This window comes from Tursiops truncatus, chromosome 6 (assembly GCF_011762595.2).
Source record: "Tursiops truncatus isolate mTurTru1 chromosome 6, mTurTru1.mat.Y, whole genome shotgun sequence".
In the NCBI taxonomy this organism is placed as follows: domain Eukaryota; kingdom Metazoa; phylum Chordata; class Mammalia; order Artiodactyla; family Delphinidae; genus Tursiops; species Tursiops truncatus.
Window position 1 is genome coordinate 10646603 of NC_047039.1, and position 25050 is coordinate 10671652.

General features: G+C 36.8%; 1 protein-coding gene across 3 annotated transcripts in view; it reads right to left on the minus strand.

The window, feature by feature from the left end:
* Positions 1-25050, minus strand: part of FZD3 (frizzled class receptor 3) — a 103408-nt gene that overhangs the window by 40710 nt on the left and 37648 nt on the right. The window contains exon 5 of one of the 3 annotated variants that reach the window (XM_019941348.2): positions 3902-3940. The exons of 1 other annotated variant lie outside the window; for it this stretch is intronic. In XM_019941348.2, the coding sequence (XP_019796907.1) occupies positions 3902-3940 (39 nt within the window). Of the gene's footprint in view, positions 1-3901; positions 3944-25050 lie in introns of all 3 variants that reach the window. One more of the 3 variants, XM_073805785.1, reaches the window with a different exon arrangement.

The window sequence follows — 25050 nt, forward strand, 5'->3', positions numbered from 1 at the left end:
CAATAAAATATTACAATCATTAATAAAGCAATCCTTTAAAAAATTTATGATACAACTATATCACATATATATAAATCTGTTCATACATACACAGATTGTTTGCAATAGTAAAATATTAGAAACAATGTGGTTTATTCAGTCAGTGGCATATTATGAGGTCATAAAAAACACTAAGGAAGCCTTTTCTCTTTAGGAATTGATCTCTAACATATACTGTTAAATGACAAAAGCAAGATGAAGTGTGTAGTTACTACTGAGTAAAAACGAGGGAGACAAAGAATATACTTGCTTTTCAAAAACAGAAATATAGATCAATGGAACACGATAGAAAGCCCAGAGATAAACCCACGCACATATGGTCACCTTATCTTTGATAAAGGAGGCAAGAATATACAATGGAGAAAAGACAGCATCTTCAATAAGTGGTGCTGGGAAAACTGGAGAGCTACATGTAAAAGAATGAAATTAGAACACTCCCTAACACCATATACAAAAATAAACTCAAAATAGGTTAAAGACCTAAATGTAAGGCCGGACACTATAAAACTCTTAGAGAAAAACATAGGCAGAACACTCTATGACATAAATCACAGCAAGATCCTTTTTGACTCACCTCCTAGAGAAATGGAAAAAAAAATAAACAAATGGGACAATAAAACTTAAAAGCTTTTACACAGCAAAGGAAACCATAAACAAGACGAAAAGACAACTCTCAGAATGGGAGAAAATATTTGCAAATGAAGCAACTGACAAAGGATTAATCTCCAAAATATACAAGCAGCTCATGCAGTTCAATATCAAAAAACCAAACAGCCCAATCCAAAAATGGGCAGAAGACCTAAATAAACATTTCTCCAAAGAAGATATACAGATTGCCAACAAACACATGAAAGGATGCTCAACATCACTAATCATTAGAGAAATGAAAAACAAAACTACAATGAGGTATCACCTCACACCGGTCAGAATGGCCATTATCAAAAAATCTACAAACAATAAATGCTGGAGAGGGTGTGGAGAAAAGGGAACCCTCTTGCACTGTTGGTGGGAATGTAAATTGATACAGCCACTATGGAGAACAGTATGGAGGTTCCTTAAAAAACTAAAAATAGAACTACCATATGACCCAGCAATCCCACTACTGGGCATATACCCTGAGAAAACCATATGTCAAAGAGTCATGTACCAAAATGTTCATTGCAGCTCTATTTACAATAGCTCGGAGATGGAAACAACCTACGTGTCCATCATCGGATGAATGGATAAAGAAGATGTGGCACATATATACAATGGAATATTACTCAGCCATAAAAAGAAATGAAATTGAACTATTTGTAGTGAAGTGGACGGACCTAAAGTCTGTCATACAGAGTGAAGTCAGTCAGAAAGAGAAAAACAAATACTGTATGCTTACACATATATATGGAATCTAAAAAAAAAAAAATGGTTCTGACAAACCCAGGGGCAGGATAGGAATAAAAACGCAGACATAGAGAATGGACTTGAGGGTGCGGGGAGGGGGAAGGGTAAGCTGGGACGAAGTGAGAGTGTAGCACTGACATATATACACTACCAAATGTAAAATAGATAGCTAGTGGGAAGCAGCCACATAGCACAGGGAGATCAGCTCAGTGATTTGTGACCACCTAGAGGGGTGGGATAAGGAAGGTGGGAGGGAGACACAAGAGGGAAGGGATATGGGGATATATGTATGCATATAGCTGATTCACTTTGTTGTACAGCAGAAACTAACACAACATTGTAAAGCAATTATACTCCAATAAAGATGTTTAAATAAAAAAGAGAAAAAAAAGAAACAGACACAGAGGTAGAGAACAAATGTATGGACACCAAAGGGGGAAAGGGAGGGAGGGCGGCAATGATGGTGTTGGGATGAATTGGGAGATTGGGATTGACATATACACTAATATGTATAAAATAGAATAAGAACCTGCTGTATAATAAATAAATAAGTAAGAAGAAAAAGAATCTACTTGCTTTTATATACATAAACATGTCTGAAATGATACACAAATTCCTTGTAACATTCAAGTTACCCTTGAAAAGTGTACTGGGAAACTGGGAAATACAGGTATAAACAGAGGGGAGACCTTTTCCCATATATTTATGTAACTTTGGGGTTTTAAACCACATGAATATATTATCTTTTTAAAAATTTTAAGAATCAAAAAAGTACAGAGAACTTAATTTTTTTTTTAAGTATGAGCATTCCAAATACAAAAATAAGAGTTGGGTGGCATATGAGGAAATACCTTCATTGTTGGGGAGGGGGAATATACCTTGGTATAATCTTTCTGGCACATAATCTTATAATACTTATCAAAAGTTTAAATGTATATACCATTTAATCCAGAAATTCTATTTCAAGAAATACACCCTAAAGAAATAATAGATTAATAATAGGGGATTACTTAAATAAAATATGGTGCATCCAAATAACCAAATAAGTAGCCATTCAGAAATGATAATGTAAAGTGAAAAAAGGAAGTAACAGACAGTGGTGTGCTGGTAAATGTTTGTTAAACATTTACCAGCACACATTGGTAGCTTTCTAGATGAAGGGAAGCCCTGGTTTGTAGCGTCTGCCACTTTCTGTGGTATAAATACACCAACCATGGCTATTTCAAGCTACCAAAGTGATATCACTGAATGTGACGTCATGTAGAAATGTGCTCAACTGTCTCTTGTGAGCCAGCCCTAGTATGCTACTAGGTGTAGACTACTGTATCAAATATAATCACATTTTTATTTTAAGATTATACATAATATCCATAACACAACATATTATTTATACATATATCATATATGACTTTTTGGTGTGTTTTGTTACATACCACCATGCATTGTTCTGGTCATCTACTGCTGTGTAAGAAACCACACCAAAATGGATTTAATGGCTTAAAACAAAAATTTATTATCTCTAACAGTTCTGTGAGTTGACTGGGCTCAGCTGGGTGACTTTCACTTGGGTTCTCACATGTAGTTGCAGTCAGATGGCAGCTGGGGCTAGAATCATCCGAATGTAAGACAGAGCTGGACATACATATAAAGATGACTTCTTCACTCAAATGTCTGGCATCTTAACTAGCATTGCTGGAAAGGTGGGAGCTGGTTAGGGATCTCTCTCTGTCCCTCCTTCCCTTCATGTAGCCTTTCCATATATGACTAGATTGGGAGTCCATACATCTTGTGGTTTAAGAGCAGTCTGACTTCTTACTAGAGGCTGGTTTCTCCCAGAGCAAGCATTCCAACAGACCTGGCAAAAGCCAAAGTCTTTTTATGACTTAGTCTCAAGGTCATGCAGAATCACTTCTGCTGCATTCTACTAATCAAAAGCAAGTCACAGGGCCAGCCAATTCAAGGAAAGGGACCACACAAGAGCAAGAAGTGTGGTTCACTGGCTGGAGGCAAGGGGTGGGGTGCATATGTAAACAGTAGCTACCAAAATGATACAAAAATATACAGGAAAATGTAAATAGTGACGGGGAACTGTGTTTTTCCTCTGAGCATGTTTTTACAATAACTTTTCCTGGTATTTTGAAATTTTTTAAAGTGGAGAAAACCATATATATATATCATCAACATTTATAAAACATATTTAACCAGGAAAACTTTTATCATATTAACAGAATGCCAAAAGCTTATGATACAATGTAAATTTGGATTAGTAGATATCAATAAATGTTCTGCAGATGAATCACCCTAAAACTATCAAAAAATTATATTGATATTTAATACACAGTACACAGTGAATATCACAAATATTTAAAGTAAGCTATATAAACAGATCCATAATCAACTAGATAGAAAACATGATGAATTAACTGTAAATGAATCAACACACAGGACTTATATTCTGCATTGACACACACACACATACCTTCTTGCTATTTCTTCCATTCTCTGCTTTGGCACACTGCTTCTTAAAGATAGATTTTCACACAGTGTTAAGAAAGAATACATATAGTATGTAAAATGGGTTAAAACATGTAAAGTACTTAGAACTGTGCTCGACACCTTATAAATGCTCAAACATGTGGTACTACATGAAGCACTACTGTCCCAGAAGATACTAAAAGGTAATCCATAATAAGATAGTCTGTGGTAAAATAAAACTTGGATATTATAACCCCCTCCTGGAGATTCACATGTACATTCATATAATATTAAAGGCTCTGAGAAGTGCTAAAGGAACTGTTTATCTTTGTTTATCCTAGTGTTTCCTATGCCACTATATACTTAAATTTCCCCATCTGAAAATTAAGGGGTTGGAATAGGCAAAGTCATTCATCCTATTAATCTTGAAAAATTTTCTAGGGAAATTAAAGACTAGTTTTTATTATGTCCAATTTTACTACAAAAGTTATTTTCCTTTTCCATGATTTAAAAACCTGCAGTACTAGCTAAGATGTACATGTGAACATGACTATATACATTTTTTTAATTGTAAACATTTTTTTGACTCACAAAAAAAGAAAAAGTTCCTATAAAAGTTGAGGGAGGGGGAATTCCCCAGTGGTCTAGCGGTTAAGACTCCAGGTTCCCAATGCAGGGGACCGGGGTTTGATCCCTGGTCAGGGAACTAGATCCCGCATGCCGCCAACTAAAGACCCAGTGCAGCCAAATAAATAAACAAATATATATTAAAAAAGAAAAAGTGGAGGGAGGTAAGGGGAAGAATGTGACCATTGAGAAGCATTCTTCAAATCACATCTGCTTATATTCAATGCATAGTGATAAAACAATGAATGAAGAAAAACAATTATTTGTAAATGTAAAGATGTGGCTTACAGAAACAATATAATGAAAAGGAACAAGGTCAAGAATCTAAAAATTAAAGCTAGTAAAGTTGTAATCAAAGTATAGAGGGAGATTTAATCAGAGTTGAGCACTGAATTAGAGGTATTGTGTGATGTGAAAAGAGCACTGGCCAGAGCAATGTGACCTCTATATATTAAATAGGGGGCCTGAACTTAAAGAAACTTTGGCGTTGCCTTCAATTCCAGATGACTGATCATCTGTAGTCTAAAACACTCTTCTTCAGAGATCTTACAGATACAGTCAAATCCCTTTGTTTTATATACGTGGAATCAAAGTCTAGGGAAGTGAACTGATTTGCTCAAGGTCACGCAGCTAATTAATTTAGTCACTTAAATACCTAGTGCCTACAATGTCCTGGTAAAGAGATGTAACTATAAATGAGTCAGAAAATTCCCTGCCCTTTAGAGTTTACATTCCAGGGAGGGATGGGGGCAGGGTGACGATGGAATGTTGTCAATAAACAAGAAAATAAATCTTTTAATTTCAGGTAGTAATAAACTCAGAACTAAAGCAGGGTAGGGAATAGCATTTGGGATGCAGTATGGTAGATGGGGCATGTATCAAAGTGGTTAGAAAGGCTTCTCCAAGGACTTAACAATTAAGCAGTGATTTGAACTATACTGTGCAGTAAGAGTATTTCAAGAAGGAACAGCAGTAACAATAATCCTGAGAGAACAAATTTGTTGTCTCTGAAGAACAATAACATGGAAACCAGCGTGACTAGAGCCGAGGATGCAAGGAGGAGAACAGCAGAAAATAAGTCAAGGAAGTAGGAAGGGGCCAAATTACATATGGCCCTGTAGGCAACATTAAGAATTTTGGGTTTTATTCTAAGAGTAATAGGAAGCCCAATACTGGAGAGTTTTGTTTGAAGGTGCAACAAAATCTCATTTATGTTTTTAAAAGATCGCCCTGGCTACTGTGTTGGAAAAAAATTGTAAAGGAACAAGAATAGAAGCAAGAAGATGAACTGGAAGGCCACTGTGGAAGTATCAGATAGCTTGGACTAAGGTAGAAGTGGAGGTGGTGATAAATTGATGGATTGAGTGTGATGAGGTATGTGAGAAAGGGAGGCTCAAAGATGGCTCCAAATATGAGTCTGAGCAACTTGTGAATGATAATACCATTTACTGAATGGAAAGAACAGGGGATAGGATGCAGGGAGCAGGTTTAAGGAGAAAAATAAAGAATTCTATTTTAGACATGTTAAGTTGGAAATGTCATATAAATAGATATATGTCTGGAGCTCAGAAACAAAGTTGAGCTATATAATCTAAAATATGGGACTGGATAAGTTTTCCCAGAAAAGGAGGAGGGGAGAAAAAGAGAGCCTAGGGGAAAACCGCATCTTGTAACTTCTACAGTGCTTTTAAACTGCATTGTATTGTCTTTCATAAATTAGAAATACTGTCCACATAACAGAAATGCTTGAATTACAGGGAAGGAGTGCTAAAAACAATATCAGTAATAACAGCAACAACCAAAACGGTCAATTAGGCAAGACAGTACAGAGGAGAATTGGAGGACAGAGGGTTGCAACATGGAACATTTTGTATTATAAGGTTCAAAGCCAAACTCCCAGGGAAGACAAGTCAGTACCTGCCATGATAAGGATACAGTGAGAAATCAACTCAAGCAACACCTATTTTGTGAATGTGCTATTGGTAAAGAGTGTTGGAGCCAGAAGGCCAAGATACTGGGGAAGAATGCAAGTTATTGCTATAAGGAAAGGAGTTTTGCCTTATAAATGAGGAAAAAGAAAGAGGAAGGAGAATGCATTATTATCTGGTTGTAAGTCACACAGGGAACACACAAAAATGCAGGCAGTTAGTATGTAAAACAGAACATGTACTAGCTAGAAAGGCAAAACCCACTAAAGAAAAAGTTAAAGGAAAAGGAATACAACATTCAGTTTTTATTTTAAAATATCCCTATAATGAACTGAATGCCTACAGACCTTTTTTTGGGGGGGGGGGGGGGCGCGGAATCCACTAAATATCTTAGTTCCTTGTATAATTAATATGGACAAATGAAAAACTTCAAAGTATTCTTTTGTAACTGTCCTTTGAAAATACTATATTCCTATTGATGTTAAAATATACCACCTTGCACATGAAAAGATGCTCAACATCACTAATTATTACAGAAATGCAAATCAAAACTACAATGAGGTATTACCTCACACCAGTGAGAATGGCCATCATCAAAAAGTCTACAGACAACAAAAGCTGGAGAGGGTGTGGAGAAAAGGGAACCCTCCTACACTCTTGGTGGGAATGTAAATTGGTACAGCCACTATGGAGAACAGTATGGAAGTTCCTTAAAAACTAAAAATAGAACTACCATATGATCCAGCAATCCCACTCCTGAGCATATATCTGGGGAAAATCAAAATTCAAAAAGATACATGCACCCTAATGTTCATTGCAGCACTGTTTAAAATAGCCAAGACATGGAAGCAACCTAAATGTCCATTGACAGAGGAATGGATAAAGAAGAAGTGGTACATATATACAATGGAATATTACTCAGCCATAAAAAAGAGCAAAATAATGCCATTTGCAGCAACATGGATGAACCTAGAGATTATTATACTAACTGAAGTAAGTCAGAGAAAGACAAGTATCACATGATATCACTTATATGTGGAATCTAAAAATATGATACAAATGAACTTATTTACAAAACAGAAACAGATTCATAGACTTTGAAAATAAACATGGTTACCAAAGGGGAAAGGTGGGAAAGAGGGATAAATTGGGAGCTTGGGATTAACATATACATGCTACTATATAAAAAATAATCAACAAGGACCTACTGTATAGCACAGGGAACTCTACTCAATATTCTGTGATAACCTATATGGGAAAAGAATCTGAAAAAGAATGGATATATGTATATGCATAACTGAATCACTTTGCTATTCACCTGAAACTAACACAACATTATAAATCAACTATACTTCAATATAAAATAAAAATTAAATTAAAAAAATACCATCTTAACAATTGAAAAAACTCATCTGATATATTTTTTTGCTCCATTTACTGGGAAATGAAGGAGAATCCCAGGCAGAGAAAGGAGACAATCAGCATCCACTTACTTGATCACTGTCCTTTTTCTACAACAGCCAGGCTAGCTGTGAACAGCCTATATTCACTATCTTCTGAACAACGGATCTTCACTAACACCACTCTAATTTTATTTATTTATTTATTTATTTATTTTTTGCGGTATGTGGGCCTCTCACTGCCGTGGCCTCTCCCGTTGCGGAGCACAGGCTCCGGACGCGCAGGCTCAATGGCCATGGCTCATGGGCCCAGCCGCTCTGCGGCATGTGGGATCCTCCCGGACCGGGGCATGAACCCGTGTCCCCTGCCTCGGCAGGCGGACCCTCAACCACTGCGCCACCAGGGAAGCCCACCACCACTCTAATTTTAACCAACAGAATTTTGCAATATGACTTTATTCGATCACAACATGGAAAATATTTTCCTGTATTTTGTTTTCCCAATTTAGATCCATAATCCACCAAAGACCCTGGGGCTTAAATTCTTTTTAATTAAAAAAAAAGCCTTGCAGAAGAAGAAAACCACCAAGGGCATATTTACGGTTATTGTGATGCCCCAATTATTGTTTCTGAGACTCTGGCTTTGAATCACGTCGGCAGAGTCCCTGCCTGGCTTCTTTCCCTATCAAGTGGAATCTATCCTTTACTAATGGAGACACATATTGTATTAGATTTGTTTTCATTAAAAAAAATTTTCATTACAAAATGCTGTCTTATATTGAGGCTGTGGTCATCTAAAGCCCACATAAAAATAAACTATTGGGTTTCCCTGGTGGCGCAGTGGTTGAGAGTCCGCCTGCCGATGCAGGGGACACGGGTTCGTGCCCTGGCCTGGGAAGATCCCACATGCTGCGGAGCGGCTGGGCCCGTGAGCCATGGCCGCTGAGGCTGCGCATCCGGAACCTGTGCTCCGCAACGGGAGAGGCCACAGTGGTGAGAGGCCCGCGTAACTCAAAAAAAAACCTTAAAAAAACAAGCTATTGATCGGGCTCATGCAGAATCTGTCATGTTGATAAGTGATAACAGTTCTGGAATGGAGGTCTTTGGATTCCAAATTTTGTGCCCTTATTACATACACTACATAGGCTTTATCTGCCTTTACTGTTATTCTGCTTTGAAAACTCACATACTCACCTTATCAGATATAAAGACCTATCAGAATTAAGACCTACAGTAATTAAGACAATGACAGAAGATCAAGACAAGGATAGAAAACAGACCGTGAAACAGCAAAATAAGTTTCATAGATGGAAACTTGATACTGTCTGACAGAGGCAGCATTACAGATCAGTGGAGAAAGGATGGACTAGTCAATAAATAGTGCTAACTAGACATCTACATATTTTAAAAATGATATTGCCTCCTCACTCCAGATCTGAAAATAAATTCTATAGACTAAAAATCCAAATCTGAGAAGAAGCAAAACTTTAAAACTGTTAAAACAAAGAATTTTTTTTAACAAGGTAAGCTAACCCACCATCTATTTTTTAAAATTTATTTATTTTTATTTATTTATTTGGCTGTATTGGGTCTTCATTGCTGCACGCCGATTTTCTCTAGTTGCAGTAAGCGGGGGCTACTCTTCGTTGCCGTGCGTGGGCTTCTCATTGCGGTGGCTTCTCTTGTTGTGGAGCACGGGCTCTAGGGGTGGGGGCTTCAGTAGCTGCGGTACATGGGCTCAGTAGTTGTGGCGCACAGGCTTAGTTGCTCTGTGGCATGTGGGATCTTCCCAGACCAGGGATCAAACCTGTGTCCCCTGCATTGGCAGGTGGATTCTTAACCACTGTGCCACCAGGGAAGTCCCAAAGGAGAATATCATTTACAACCTTTGGGTAGAGATTTCTTAAATAAGACACAATTTAAAAAAAAAGAAAAAGAATATATATATATTAAAATTTTAAACTTCTGCACATCAAAGGACACCATTAAAACAATGAAAAACCAAAGTTAGATGATATCTGTAATGCATAAAACTGACTAAGAAATTATAATCCAGAATATATGTGTGTATATACAAGCAATTCACAGAAGAGGAAACCTAAATAGCTAATAAGTTATTTAACTTATTGTAAGTTATATAAGAAAAGAAGTTCAATCTCACTACTAATCAGGGAAATACAAATTAAAATAGCAAAGAGGACTGCCAATAAGATTGACAAAAATTTAAAAGTCTGACAATTGGTATCAATGTGATGGTGAGGATGTAGAACAATGAGAACTCACTGTACTTTCATATGAGGTTCTAAATTGGGACGACTTTGGAAAACAATTTAGCAACATCTGGTAATGCTGAAGATTCACAAGATCCAACAGTTCCATTATGAGTTATACATTCTAGAGAAACTCACATGGATGTGCAATATTCACAGCAGTATTATTTATAATAGAGTAAAAACAATGTGCAACCTAAATATCCATTAAGAGTAAAATAGATAAACAAATGTGATATATTCATACAACAGAATACTGAACAGCAAAGACAGCAAATCAACACATACTGTACATATTACCATAGATAAATCTCACAAAAAGAATGAATGACAAAAGCAAGCTGCAAAAATACATACAGTTTTGACACTGTAAAGTTTTTAAATACTTCAACTAATATATTGTTTAGGTAAATATATAAATGAGTAAATATATAAGTAAATACACAATAACACCGAATCCTGGATAATGATAGTTTAGAAGGGAGATTCAATCAGGGAGGGGGACCTGGTGTTTTGTTATTGTTTTATTAAATGAGTGATAAATCTATTGTTCAATGTATTATTCTTTATAATATACATGTATATGACATACAAAAATACATATAATACCTGTATGTCCGAAACAGTTATAATACCTTTTAAAAATAAAGGACAAAAAGGAAGTCAAGGGCTTCCCTGGTGGCGCAGTGGTTGAGAGTCTGCCTGCCGATGCAGGGAACACGGGTTCGTGCCCCAGTCTGGGAAGATTCCACATGCCGCGGAGCGGCTGGGCCCATGAGCCATGGCCGCTGAGCCTGCACGTCCGGAGCCTGTGCTCCGCAACGGGAGAGGCCACAACAGTGAGAGGCCCGCATACCGCCAAAAAACAACAACAACAAAAAAAGGAAGTCAAGGCTCCTATAATTTCAAAATACTTTGTTCCTTTCAGAGAGGCAATAATTTTGAAATTAAATTGGCACTAGGTAGGGTAGAGAACTAATTAGTAATTCACCCCTTTAACTAGATCTTTATCAATCTATCTTCCTTCCTTTTACTTCTAAGTTTATCTTCTGCCATCCTTGGCCCACTGATTTATTTGTAACCCTGTGAAAAATATGTACAGTAAGCTGGTATTTCAATTCCCAAGCTTTCCTTCAATCAATAGAGGAAATGATAAAACAAACTCCACATTTCAAATATTTTGCAAATAATCTCATTTTCTTTTCCAAACACAAAGACTACCTTAAAAGAATGCTTTCTTCTAAATTCAAGAATGGCTAATGGCAATGAGGAAAGGTAAACAATTTAGATCCTAATTAACTTTACCAATGACTGCTGTAAAATTCTGGGTGATGTCAATTTTTAGATAAATAAAAAATAAAATTTAATGATTAAAGAACAAATTTTTATCCCATTATTTAAGGGACACACAACTTTCCAAGTGACAGACTAGTCAGGGAAGATGAGAAAATGGCTTCAGTAAATGGACAGGAAATAAAGGAGAGCATGTCTGATTAGAAAGGAATTGGTACAGAGCATATATACTCAGAAGAATAACCATAGAATATTAACATCTCAAAGATTTACCATGACATCTGGATATATTGTGTCTATTATTTAATTAACCTCATGGAAAACTCACAAACTAGGTAAGAAAAGGCTTAAAGCCAAAATTCACTCAAGAACTTAAAATGAACACAGAAATCATAGTTGTCTCAATTCTATTCCTATGCTTTGATGACATTATGAAACAGAAAATTCTACTTCTTCAGAAGTTACATTTGATTAAGCAAAGGACAACATCTTGAACTTTCATCCTAATTATACTGAGGGAAAAAATGATCATTACTCTTATGTCACTTTAATCTTAAGAACTAGAAATAGCTAGAAAATGGAACATTATTCTGCACACATACTTTACAATAATGGATGCAATAACTGGGAAACAAATAATTTAAAACTCTGTAGAATTTATGCTTAATCTTGATGCACACAGAAAACTCTTAATCAGAATTCAAAGGATAATGATGCTCATTCATCTGTGAAAAGCATAACCTTTTTTTTTTGGATTAAAGTAATAAACTATTGTTTTTCCTCAAACCAAATCAAATTAAAGGTAAGTCATATTGAAAAGTTCCATTCTCTCTTCTATATATGACTAAAGAGTAACAAGTAAAAATTTTAAAAATTAGTTTGTTATTAAGTATAGAATAATGAAACAGAAAACATGGCTTAGACTTTCCTAAGCATTACAACAAAAGATCAACTTCCGGGCTTCCCTGGTGGCGCAGTGGTTGAGAGTCCGTCTGCTGATGCAGGGGACACGGGTTCGTGCCCCAGTCTGGGAAGATCCCACGTGCCGCGGAGCGGCTGGGCCCGTGAGCCATGGCCACTGAGCCTGCGCGTCCGGAGCCTGTGCTCCGTACCGGGAGAGGCCACAACAGTGAGAGGCCCGCGTACCGCAAAAAAAAAAAAAGAGATCAACTTCCTCAGCCCGGAAAATTTAGGGGACAGACCATGTTCAGAAATGAGTTCTTTGAAACTCCACAAAATTGTCCTGTAATCTCATGATTTACAACAAGAAAATAAGATATTAAAGAAAAAAATTTGAAGACAAATAAATGGAAAGATATTCCATTCTTATAGATTGGAAAAATTAATATTGTTAAAATATCCATATTGCCCAAAGCAATCTACAGATTCAGAGCAATCCTATCAAAATTCCAATGGCATTTTTCACAGAAATAGAACAAATCCTAAAATGTGTATGGGACCACGAAAGACCCAAACAGCCAAAGCAATCCTGAGAAAGAAGAACAAAGCTGGAGGCATCATTCATGCTGTCTGATTTCAAACTGTATTACAAGCTACACTAATCAAACAATATGGTACTGGCACAAAAACAGACACATAGATCAATTGAACAGAATAGACTCCAAAAATAAACCAGTGCATATATGGTCAATTAATTTCTGATAAAGGAGCCAAGAATACACAATGGGGAAAGAACAGTCTCTTTAATAAATGGTGTTGGGAAAACTGGACAACCACATGCAAAAGAATGAAACTGGACCACTATCTTACACCATACACAAAAATAAACTCAAAATGGATTAAAGACTTGAACATAAGAGGTGAAACCATAAAACTCCAAGAAGAAAACATAGGTGGCAAGCTCCTTGACATCAGTCTCAGTAATGATTTTTTGGATCTGACACGAAAAGCAAAGGTAACAAAAGCAAAAATAAACAAGTGGGATTACATCAGACTAAAAAGCTTCTGCACAGCAAAGGAAACTACCAACAAAATGAAAAGGCAACCTCCTGAATGGGAGAAAATATTTGCAAATCTTACATCTGTTAAGTACAAATATTGAATCATTACGTTGTATACCTGTAACTAATATGTTATATGTCAATTATACCTGAATCAAAAAAAAAAGAAAAAACTAATCTCACATTCAACAATACTTGAAATAATAAAACAATTTGCATCTTAGGAAATACAGGCACAACCAAACTTTCTAATTTTTTTTTTTTTGCGGGACGTGGGCCTCTCACTGCTGTGGCCTCTCCCGTTGCGGAGCACAGGCTCTGGACGCGCAGGCTCAGTGGCCATGGCTCACGGGCCCAGCTGCTCCGCGGCATGTGGGATCTTCCGGGACTGGGGCACGAACCCGTGTCCCCTGCATCAGCAGGCGGACTCTCAACCACTGCGCCACCAGGGAAGCCCTGGGCTCTTTTAAGTATACTGTGACTTACTTCTCAAAACAACCTTATGGAAAAACAAACTCTGGAAATACATACAAGAAACCATATATGGTGGTTACTGGTAGAGATGGAGAGGGGGCAAAAATTGAGAATATGAGGAAAAAGAGTAGGAATAATGCTTCACAATATATATTTTTAACATTATAAACATTACAAGTCACCTATTCAAAAAATTAAATTAAAAAACAGAATCAGAATTTTAAAAAACCATAAAGAACAAGAGGCCTATGAGAAGAGTAATAAAAGGGGGGTGGGGAGGGCATCTGTCAGTTGTTCTAGATCATCAATTGATATCTGATGCAGCTGATTATAGCATTAACCCAATTTTGGTCTACATATACATTTTGCTGTATTTTTTTTTCTACAGGATTTTAGATGTATTTCCAAATTACACATTGTTACTGGTATTTTATAGAAACAATATTTGTTTAGCTGTATATATATGTTCACAACTTTATTTCCTCATCATTCCTTCTTGCATCTCGTACTATCTATGAGATCATTTTCATTCTTCTTGAAATATAACCTTTAGAAGTTCTTTTAGTACAAGTCTTTTGGTGGTAAACTCATTTTGTTTATATGTAAATGGCTTTATTACATCTTTGTTTTTGAGAACAAATTTGAGTTTTCCAGAACATGCAAAGATGAAGTTTGCAGTGCAAGATCTTTATTAGGGAACAGTATCTGTGAAGGAAAGAGTGGAAGCAGGATTGGGCAGAAGAAAATGACCTGCTGTGCATTCTCAGAAAAGCCTTTTGCCAAACTGGTAGGGAGTTGTGGAGTGAATAAGGACCTTCAGAGGGTCCCATGCTGGGCCAATGGCCAGGCCTTCTTAGCCCACCTAACAATCGCTGGTTGCAGGCCACCCCAGATATGGCCTGACCTCAGATAAAGCAGCTCTCTGCACCTGAAGGGTGTCTGCTGACCTCACTCCCTGCAGCTGAGCAGCATGCCTTTCTTTAAAGGGCATCTGGCAATGCATCCCCAGGTCTACCACGACAGTTTTACAAGGTGCAAAATTCTGGTTGAAAAGTTTGTTTTTGTTTAAATATTTATTTGGTTGCACCAGGTCTTAGTTGCGGCAGGCAGGTTCCTTAGTTGCGGCATGCATGTGGGATCTAGTCCCCTGACCAGGGATCGAACCCAGGCCCCCTGCATTGGGAGTGTGGGGTCTTATCCACTAAGCCACCAGGGAAGTCCCTGAAAAGTTTTTTTATCTCAACATTTAAAAGATAACATATCGTCTTCTGGCTTTCACTGTTATTGTTAAGGACTCTGTTGTCATTCTACCTGTTGGTCTTTTTTAGATGATCTGTCCTTTTTTGAGACTGTTTTCAAGATTCCTATCTTTGGCATTCTACAGTTTCACTGAAGTGTGGATTTCTTTTTATTTATCCTGCTAGTGGTATATAGAACCTCCTTGGTCTGTGAATGCACAGGTTTAGCAGTTGTGGAATATTTGCAGCCATTATCTCTTGAAATATTGTCTCTCCTACATTTTCTCAATTCCCTCCTCCTGGAACTCCCTCCTGGGACTCTAATTATATTCCTATTAGGCCTTCTCATTCTGTCCTCCATTTCTCTTAACATCACTTTCATATTTTCCTTGTCTCTCTTACTGCATTCTGGATACCTTTATTTTCACCTACTACTAGTTCATTAAATTTCTCTTCAAACAGCAGTCTAAACTGCTGTTTTATATTTCAGAAATTCATCAATTGAGTATATTTCAAAAATTATCTTTCTAGATGCTTAAGTTTTTAAAAGTCTTCTATTCCAAGTAGTTTCTTGTAGATCTGTAATCTTTGTGACTGTATCTGTTATTTCCATAAATGTTACACACTTATCTATTACTCAGTTTTGACAATTTCAGTATCTACAGTTCTAAGTTTGATGTTGCTATATCCAATGACTCTCAGTTATAGTGGCTTGTTTTCTCATGTATTTGGTGTCTTTATTTTGTGAGCTATTTGGTTAATCAGTCAGTGGGAATCCTGGAGAAAGAATTTGTTCCAGCTGATTGCCAGTAGGTACAACTAACCTGCAAAGACTTCAGCCTATGACTCTGATGATTTAGGCTAGCAAGGGAGTTCTGGCTCCCTTTCTCAACTTCCCAGCTGGCCCAAGTCTCAACTTCCGCCACCGTTAGCAAACACACTTCAGTTACTTTTCCCGTCTCAGCCACCTAATTGACTCTGTTTGACGAGCCCTAGCTCCTTATTGTGCTGGTTCCAATTCATAATAATTTTTGAACTGGAGGACTCTTTGGAGATCTTCCCAAAGAGTATGTAAGACCTGTGATGCCTCAAAGAGTGTGTTCTTTCCAGATTTTACTGGTTCAGACTTTAATTGTTGATGCTCCTATTCAGACTTATTGTCAGAAGTCATATTGTCTGAAGAAACCTGAGTGTATTTTATTATTTTCTTAATGTTCTACTTTAAGACAAACTTCTTAGCTCTTTCTTCAGCGAACTTACAATATTAATGAACTCAATGACCTTAACACAGCTTAAAAAGTCACTGACAGAATGTTTGTGATTCAGTAGAGGAAATAAAATGGAAGATTTCACATTTGACATGATCAGGTAGGTGGTTAGTAGTCTCTGGAATCAGAAATACAATTCACACCCCAGCTCTAGCACTTACTGTAAGAATTTGGATAGGTTGGGGCTTCCCTGGTGGTGCAGCGGTTAAGAATCCGCCTGCCAATGCAGGGGACACGGGTTCGAGCCCTGGTCCGGGAAGATCCCACATGCCACGGAGCAGCTAAGCCCATGGGCCACAACTACTGATCCTGCGTACCACAACTACTGAAGCCCACACGCCTAGAGCCCATGCTCTACAACAAGAGAAGCCACCACAATGAGAAGCCCGCACACCGCAACGAAGAGTAGCCCCCACTCGCTGCAACTAGAGAAAGCCTGCACGCAGCAACGAAGACCCAACACAGCCAAAAAAAAAAAAACAAAACGAATTTGGATAGGTTGTATATAATTATGAGACTCAGTTCCTCATTTATAAAACTGAATACAATCTAACTTAGTGCGCTACTGTTAGGATTAAAGGAAATAATGTGTATAAATTTGCTAAGTACAGGACCTGATACATAGAACATAATAACTAGAAGCTTCTCGGATTATTGCTTCTATTTTACTATTCCCATAAACTACTCAAATTATTTCTTTAAACTGGTGTGGTGATGACTTCAAAGACAACTGTAAATAAGATTTATTGGCATGTCTTTATTATAGTGATGTACTAGAATTTATTTTATTATCATGATATAATACCAGATTTTATTGAATATTTTTAATACCATTATGTGATACAGTAAAATGATGATCCTCAAAACTCAGTAACGAGAATGAAACAGTGACAATTTCCATGGGACAGAAAAGTGCCAGAGGTTATGAAAGAATTCTCAAAGGTGATAGAGAACCACTGTTATGAAGGAATTCTCAAAGGTGATAGAGAATAATGCTTGCTGTAGTTCACGGGTTGGCAAACTACAACCTACAAACCAAATTTGCCCCAATTACATTACTGTAAACAAAGCTTTATTGGAATACTTCCATTTGTTTACATATTGTCTATGGCTGCTTGTGCATTACACCAGCAGAGCTGAGTAGTTCCGACAAAAACCACACGGCTGGCAAAGCCTAAAATATTTACTATATGACCTTACAGAGGAAGTCTGCTGTGCCCTGCTGTAGACTGTGGCAAGTACACTGAATTTTTTTCTAAACATGTGTAAACCATTTTATACCAGATATATCTGCAGTTAAGACTTAAATTGAACTCATGGCTTAGGCTATTTATTCTGTTTAGCAGACGCCAAGATAATAGCAACTTGTATGTTTTAAAATATTAATATTTGGGCTTCCCTGGTGGCGCAGTGGTTGAGAGTCCACCTGACAATTCAGGGGATGCGGGTTCGTGCCCCGGTCCAGGAAGATCCCACATGCCGTGGAGCGGCTGGGCCCGTGAGCCATGGCCGCTGAGCCTATGCTCCGCAACAGGAGAGGCCACAACAGTGAGAGGCCTGTGTACCGCAAAAAAAAAAAAAAAAAAAAAAATTATCCCAAAGTGCCATTTGACAGCATTTTACAACCTGTACATAATAGTATGAATAGTTTTTTAAATAAATTTCTTTAATATTCTATATTTCTAAAATATATTATTTTAAAATATTTTCCTACAAGAGACTTAGAATATTTTTTCAGGAATTCTCACTCTTTCCCTCTATTACAGACACTAAAAAATTTTGAGGAAAAATTAATTTGGTGCTAGGAAGTCACAGGCAGGATATTTACCACTTTAAAGATTAGTAGCATAAAAAAAGATTAGTAGTATGTACTATATATTTTATACAGAATTATTTGTTGTCAGTAATGTTGGAACTGCAAAACACACCCATTTCCTTATTGTCCTTTCATAAACAATGCTGATTCCTTTTGGAATTGTCTGGAAAAGGGAAACACTCTTATCAGAAAATGAAGCTAAAATTGTTAAGTTAGATTTGATGTTATTCTGCTATTTTTGTACGTTTCTGAATCAAGATTAGATAAACAACAGATGGGTTGCCTTGTGTGGCTGAAAGAATACAAATAATGTTTTTTTGTTTGTTTTCTACACAAATAATGTTTTTTTAATTCTACAAATGGCTCTAATGTGAATTTGACAGTCTTAGCTAGGCTGCTTCTATTATGCTAACACATTTATTTATATTTTGAAACACAGGTTCTAGTATCAAAATTCCTTGAGATATACAGCATTGGATAAGATGGATGAAAAGAGATGGAAAAAAAATGAAGGGGCACTTTAGGAAAGGAAACATGTTTTTTTGAAAATCAATGTTTAAAGAAAAAATGATGATTCTAGTACAGAGTTTAAGAACAATCCTTTTTTAAACCTCAGGAATTATGTACTTGTAACAACAGAATACTGAAATTTTTCTTTGTGCAAGGCTCTCTAGTAGGAGGTTTAAGTTTATTTTCTCATTTAATCTTCTCTGCCGCCCATGAGGTAGATATTACTATATTTAACATATTATTTCCTACATTTTACACGAGGAAACTGAGGCTCAGAGTGTTAGAGACAGGACTTCAAAGCTCATGTTTTTAACCAGTATTTTACATGTGAATGGTTTTCCAGAAATATCAACAAACTTTGAAACTTGTAAACTCTTTCATAAAATGCTTTGAGCCTCTTAGAAGCCCCTGAATAAATAAAGGGAATTACTTTTAAAGAAAAAAGAGAAAAAGAACGCTAAGTACCTGGAAAATTACTAATGTGTTATTTAAATAATACATAAAAATAAATAAATACATAAATAAATGATTAACATATAAAATGAAACACAGTCTAGGAATAAACGTTACTGATTTTAAACTGTGAAATATACATTATTCTGAAAACTCAAGCTATATTTCACAATTAATTCTTGATATAAGCATTAAATATTACTGTCTCAAGTTTCATTTAATATGCACTTTTTAAATAGACTGTTCTTGAAAAAACAGTTGGTATAAAGTATTTTAAAATCCAAACAGCAAATTTCTGTTTTCAGCAAGGACACTCATTTTAAATATTTTAAAATACTTTACACAAGCCCATTTTTCTTCAAATTATGGACTTAAATACATGCAATTTACATTAAACCCAATTGGTATTTTGAAACAATGTGATCAACTACCTCACAAGCTGATTTTTCAAATGTTTTAAAGCTTCAGTACTATAAGAAATGACTATAAAGCAACCTCACTGATTTTCAAGTGAATATATATTCAAATATTACGTTCTCTAAGTCACCCGAGGAGGCTACCTCAAGTATAACATCATTGCTTAACACATTTTAAAAACTTCTCATTAGGAATTATCATCAGAACCTGCTAAGCATTCTTTTAGGTATGCTCAGTAATAGCAAATCTTGTTCAATTATGTATGGATATTACTTCAAATAGAAATTTAACATCTCTAATGCTCAATTCAAAAGTCTATATAAGATTCCCCTAAAGTAAAATTCTGAATGAAAGTCAGTACTAAAATTCTAGTATTTGAAGGCTTCCCTGGTGGCACAGTGGTTAAGAATCCGCCTGCCAATGCAGGAGACACGGGTTCAACCCCTGGCCCAGGAAGATTCCACATGCCGCGGACCAACTAAGCCCATGTGCCACAACTACTGAGCTTGCACTCTACAGCCTGTGAGACACAACTACTGAGCCCACGTGCCACAACTACGGAAGCCCACGCTCCTAGAGCCCGTGCTCTACAACGAGAAGCCATGACAATGAGAAGCCTGTGCACCTCAACGAAGAGTAGATGCCACTCGCCACAACTAGAGAAAGCCCGCGCATAGCACCGAAGACCCAATACAGCCAAAATAAAAACAAATAAATAAATAAATTTATTAAAAAAAATTCTAGTATTTGAGTTCCACTTATATGAGGTACCCAGAGTAGTCAAATTCATAGAGACATAAAGTAGAAAAATGGTTGCCAAAGGCTCGGAGGCAGGGAGGAATGGGGAGTTACTGATTAATGGGTGCAGAATTTCAGTTGAGAAAGATGAAACTTCTCTCTCCTTACTTCAAAGATACCATGACAGAGGTTTTTTGTTTTTGTGTGGTACGCGGGCCTCTCACTGCAGTGGCCTCTCCCGTTGCGGAGCACAGGCTCCGGACGCGCAGGCTCAGCGGCCCTGGCTCACGGGCCTAGCTGCTCCGCGGCATGTGGGATCTTCCCGGACTGGGGCACGAACCCATGTCCCCTGCATCGGCAGGCGGACTCTCAACCACTGCGCCACCAGGGAAGCCCAACAGAGGGTTTTTACAGGAGGATATACCAGCCCTTTCAAAGAACAGACAGACCCTATTTATTGTAAAAACTGTTTCAATGAATAGAAGAAAAAAACCTCATTTTATGAAGCTATTATAACCTTGACACCAAAAAGGAAAAGGACAGGGCAAGAAAAGCAAAATGACCACAATCTATATCACTCATGAGTATAGATGGAAAAATCTTAAATAAAACATAAGAATTGGAAAGCAAACAAGATATGAATTTGTCCTTACTTGCAGACAAGAGGATTTCTACAAAGAATATCTAAGAGAACCGATATGCAGTTAGAACTAACCGAAGAGTGTAGCAGGGACGCTCAATATAAGGTCAATATGCAAAAATCAGTGGCATTCTTGTACACCAGCAATAACCAAATGAGAAGTGTAATACAGAAAAGACCTCATTCACAACTGCAACAAAAACTGTATGGTACCTATGAACAAATGAATGAATACATACATAAAGAAAGAAACTAAAAGATACTAAAACTCAGTATTACAAAGATAGCAATTTCTCCCAGATTCATTTAAAACCTAAAACAATTTCAATAAAAATCCAAAGTGTTTTTCATGGATAAATTATTCTAAAATTCATATAGAAAAGTGCCAAGATGGTTAAAATAATTTTGAAGAAGAATAAGGTAGAGGAAATGTGGAATTGTTACAAGGTTATACAAACAGACCAGTGCACAAAAGAGAGAGCCTAAAAATGGAACTTGTATACTATAGCCGTTGCATTACAGTTCAGATGGGCTATTTGATAAATGGTGCAAAAAGCATACTGCTTATTCATATGAAAAAATAAAATTATGTTACTCATAACATACATAAAAATAAATTTCAAGGGATTAGAGCTATGAATCAAAACATCAAATTTTAAAAACTGCTAGAAAAAATATGGCAGACCATTTTTATGACTTTGAGAGGCAGGGAAGGATTTCTTAAAACACAAAAGGCAGAGAAAACACAAAGTGAAAAGACAAGGTACAGAGCAGAATAAGATACCTGCAATGCAAACAACTGACAAAGAATTAAAACAACAATAACAACAAAAGGCAAATAACCTAACAGAGCAATGGACAACAGTAACAAACAGGCAAATCACAGAAGAGAAACCCCAAATAGCCAATAAAAATATGAAAACATACTGAACCTTATGAGGAATAAGGGAAATAAAAATCATGATAGACTTGAGACATTGTTTCAAAGGTTGGCAAAAAGCTAAAAGCCTGAGAACACCAAGATGGGGAGAAATGGGGAATTCATACTCTATACTGGGAGTGTAAATTAAAATAACCACTTGAGTTGAAGATGCATATATGTTACAATTCCACAATTACACTTTTGGGTATACAGCCCATGGAAATTCTTGGTCATGTACAAGGAAGACAGGTATTACAACAGCAAAAAAACTTGAAAACTATATGTCTGTCCATCAACAAAATAATGAGTGAACAAACAGCAGTATATTTATACATTAGATTACTGCAGTTAAAATGGACAAGTTAGTGGTACACATATCGGCATGCATATTCTCAAAAACTTAAAACAAATATAGCATTTCCTAAAGTTTCGTATTGGATGGTTTAAAAAAACATTTATATATGTATGTATGTGTGTGTGTATACATATCAATAACAGCAGCAACAATAAATGAAAAAAATGAACAATAGAGCTAACATTTGAGCACTCATTATGTAGAAGGCACTCTTCTTCTAAGTGTTTGCATGTAGACTCCTAAATACAACCCTAGTAGACAGATTCTACTACTATTTGTATCTAATATGATTACTCTTTCATTACTATTAGATTCTATTACTCATTTTACAGATGAGGAACTGAAGTAGAGAGAGATGAAGCTGATCTAAGGTTATAAAACTAGTAAATAATGAGACTTAGATATGAAGCCAGTATTCCTAACCCAGACTTTACAGCTTAATAACTATGCTACTGTTATTATACCATTCTCTATTCTTTTTAGGATGTTGGAAATCCAACATTATTTCTGTAAGTTGGAAATAAAAAATCACTTTTAACCTATGACTATAAAGAGATGCACACACACACATTTTTGTGCAACTCAAACTGGTTCTAAAGATGCTAAAAGAATTCTAGGAATGTCTTGAAAATAGCAGCAGCCCAACTATTCTAATTTACTAATTTACATGTTTGAGGTTTGGTATGTTTCAGATCATTATTTCAGAGCGAGACATTATTTGTTCAATAGCCCTAAGACAATATATATTTGGAATCCTAGAAACCTTATATTGAGAAGCGCACAATGTAATTCAACCATCTCTTTCACTCTCGTTAGGGGCAAAATTTGATTACTTAGCTTCAGGTCTGAAACCTCACATTAAGAGTTTTAATAAGTAATTCTGTCAAGAAGTGTAATACAATTTCAATTATTCATTTTTTCTGGTCTTTCAATTATGAGTTGTTTTTTTAAAAGCCAGTAGCTAATATTTATACAATAAAATTAATTTTGTATTGGACTATTTATACCACAAAATAAAAAAGGGGGAATTGGCATTCTCAGTCATCAAATATTTATGAGCATTGACTATGTGCTAATCACACACTCCTTGTCTGCAGTACCACTGTTACCATTTCTTAAAAAATGTCTTTTCGGGGCTTCCCCGGTGGCGCAGTGGTTAAGAATCTGCCTGCCAATGCAGGGGACACAGGTTCGATCCCTGGTCCGGGAAGATCCCACATGCCACAGAGCAACTAAGCCCATGCACCACAACTACTGAGCTTGTGCTGTAGAGCCTACGAGCCACAACTACTGAGCCCACGTGCCACAACTACTGAAGCCCGTGTGTCTAGAGCCCGTGCTCTCCGTGACAGGAGAAGCCATGACAATGAGAAGCCCACGCACCACAACGAAGAGTGGCCCCCGCTCGCCACAACTAGAGAAAGCCCACGCACAGCAAAGAAGACCCAACACAGCCAAAAATGAAAACAAATAAATTTATAAAAATAATATATGTATTTAAAAAAAAAAGTCTTTTCGAACTTCCCTGGTGGTGCAGTGGTTAAGAATCTGCCCACCAACGCAGGGGACACGGGTTTGAACCCTGGTCCAGGGAGATCCCACATGCCATGAAGCAACTAAGCCCGTGCGCCACAACTACTGAGCCTGCGGGTCTAGAGCCTGCAAGCCACAAGTACTGAGCCCACGAGCCTAGAGCCCGTGCTCCGCAACAAAAGAAGCCACCGCAATGAGAAGCCTGTGCACCGCAACGAAGAGTAGCCCCCGCTTGCCACAACAGAAGGCGCGCGTGCAGCAACAAAGACCCAACACAGCCAAAAATAAATAAATGAAATAAATAAATTTATTTTTAAAAAGTCTTTGCTTCTCAATCTACACATTCACATTCTCAATGCCATCATCTACTAACCTACAGAACGTGCTTTCAAAAAATATGAAAAAGAAGTTCTTGCTTTCAAAGAGTTCACTGTCTAGTAGGGAAAAGAGACAAGTAAACGTAAGTTATCTATAATGCATAAGTACTCTAATAAAGGTATTTAAAAGGTATTAGAGAAACGTAAGGGTTGGGGGAGATGAAAGGGTGGCTGGTGCACTTTGAGAACAGGGAAGCTGGAGCACAACGAACATGAGACACCAAGTGGAGGCAATTCTTTCAAGAAAACTTGTCTTAAAAGAAAGAAGACAGGGTAATAGCTAGGAGCATAGGTTCTAGAGAGGTTTTAAGATGAGAGAGATAAATACTTAGCATCAATCCCTCTAAACTGCTTTCCTTGTTCCACTCCTCTCCTAGAACTAAATCCAAGCGGAGTGTGAACAAGTCACTTAGTAATTCTAAGCCTCAAATGAGACAGATGTTTAAGAACTCTAAATTATAGAGGGAACCTGAATAAATGATCTCTAAAGTCCTCTCTAGATCTAAAATTCTATGATTCTATGATTATTTGATCTCTTTAAACTCAAAGGTAAAACACTTCAGTATGCCAAAAAGAAAAACCAAGACTATTTAAGAGATGAACTTGTTTGTACAACTGTGTCCTATTTTTTTTTTTTGCAAAACTGTTAAAACAATCCTTATTCTGAATATCAGTAAAATTTCCACAGAAAGACACTGCCTTTTAATCAACAACTTCCCCTCAAACCTGCAGACTTCTAAATAATCAACAAGCACTATTTTGGGATAACAGAAGTAAAGTGCTTAAAAGCCCACAGCTTGGACTTGTAAAAGTCATCTTTTAAAAGGAAAATGTTTATAGAAACATGTGTATGACATTCTTACTACAGTAAATTTGTTCATTATCTTCACTTTAAAATTTTAATGTACAGGTCGTTCATGAAGAGTTAAAAAA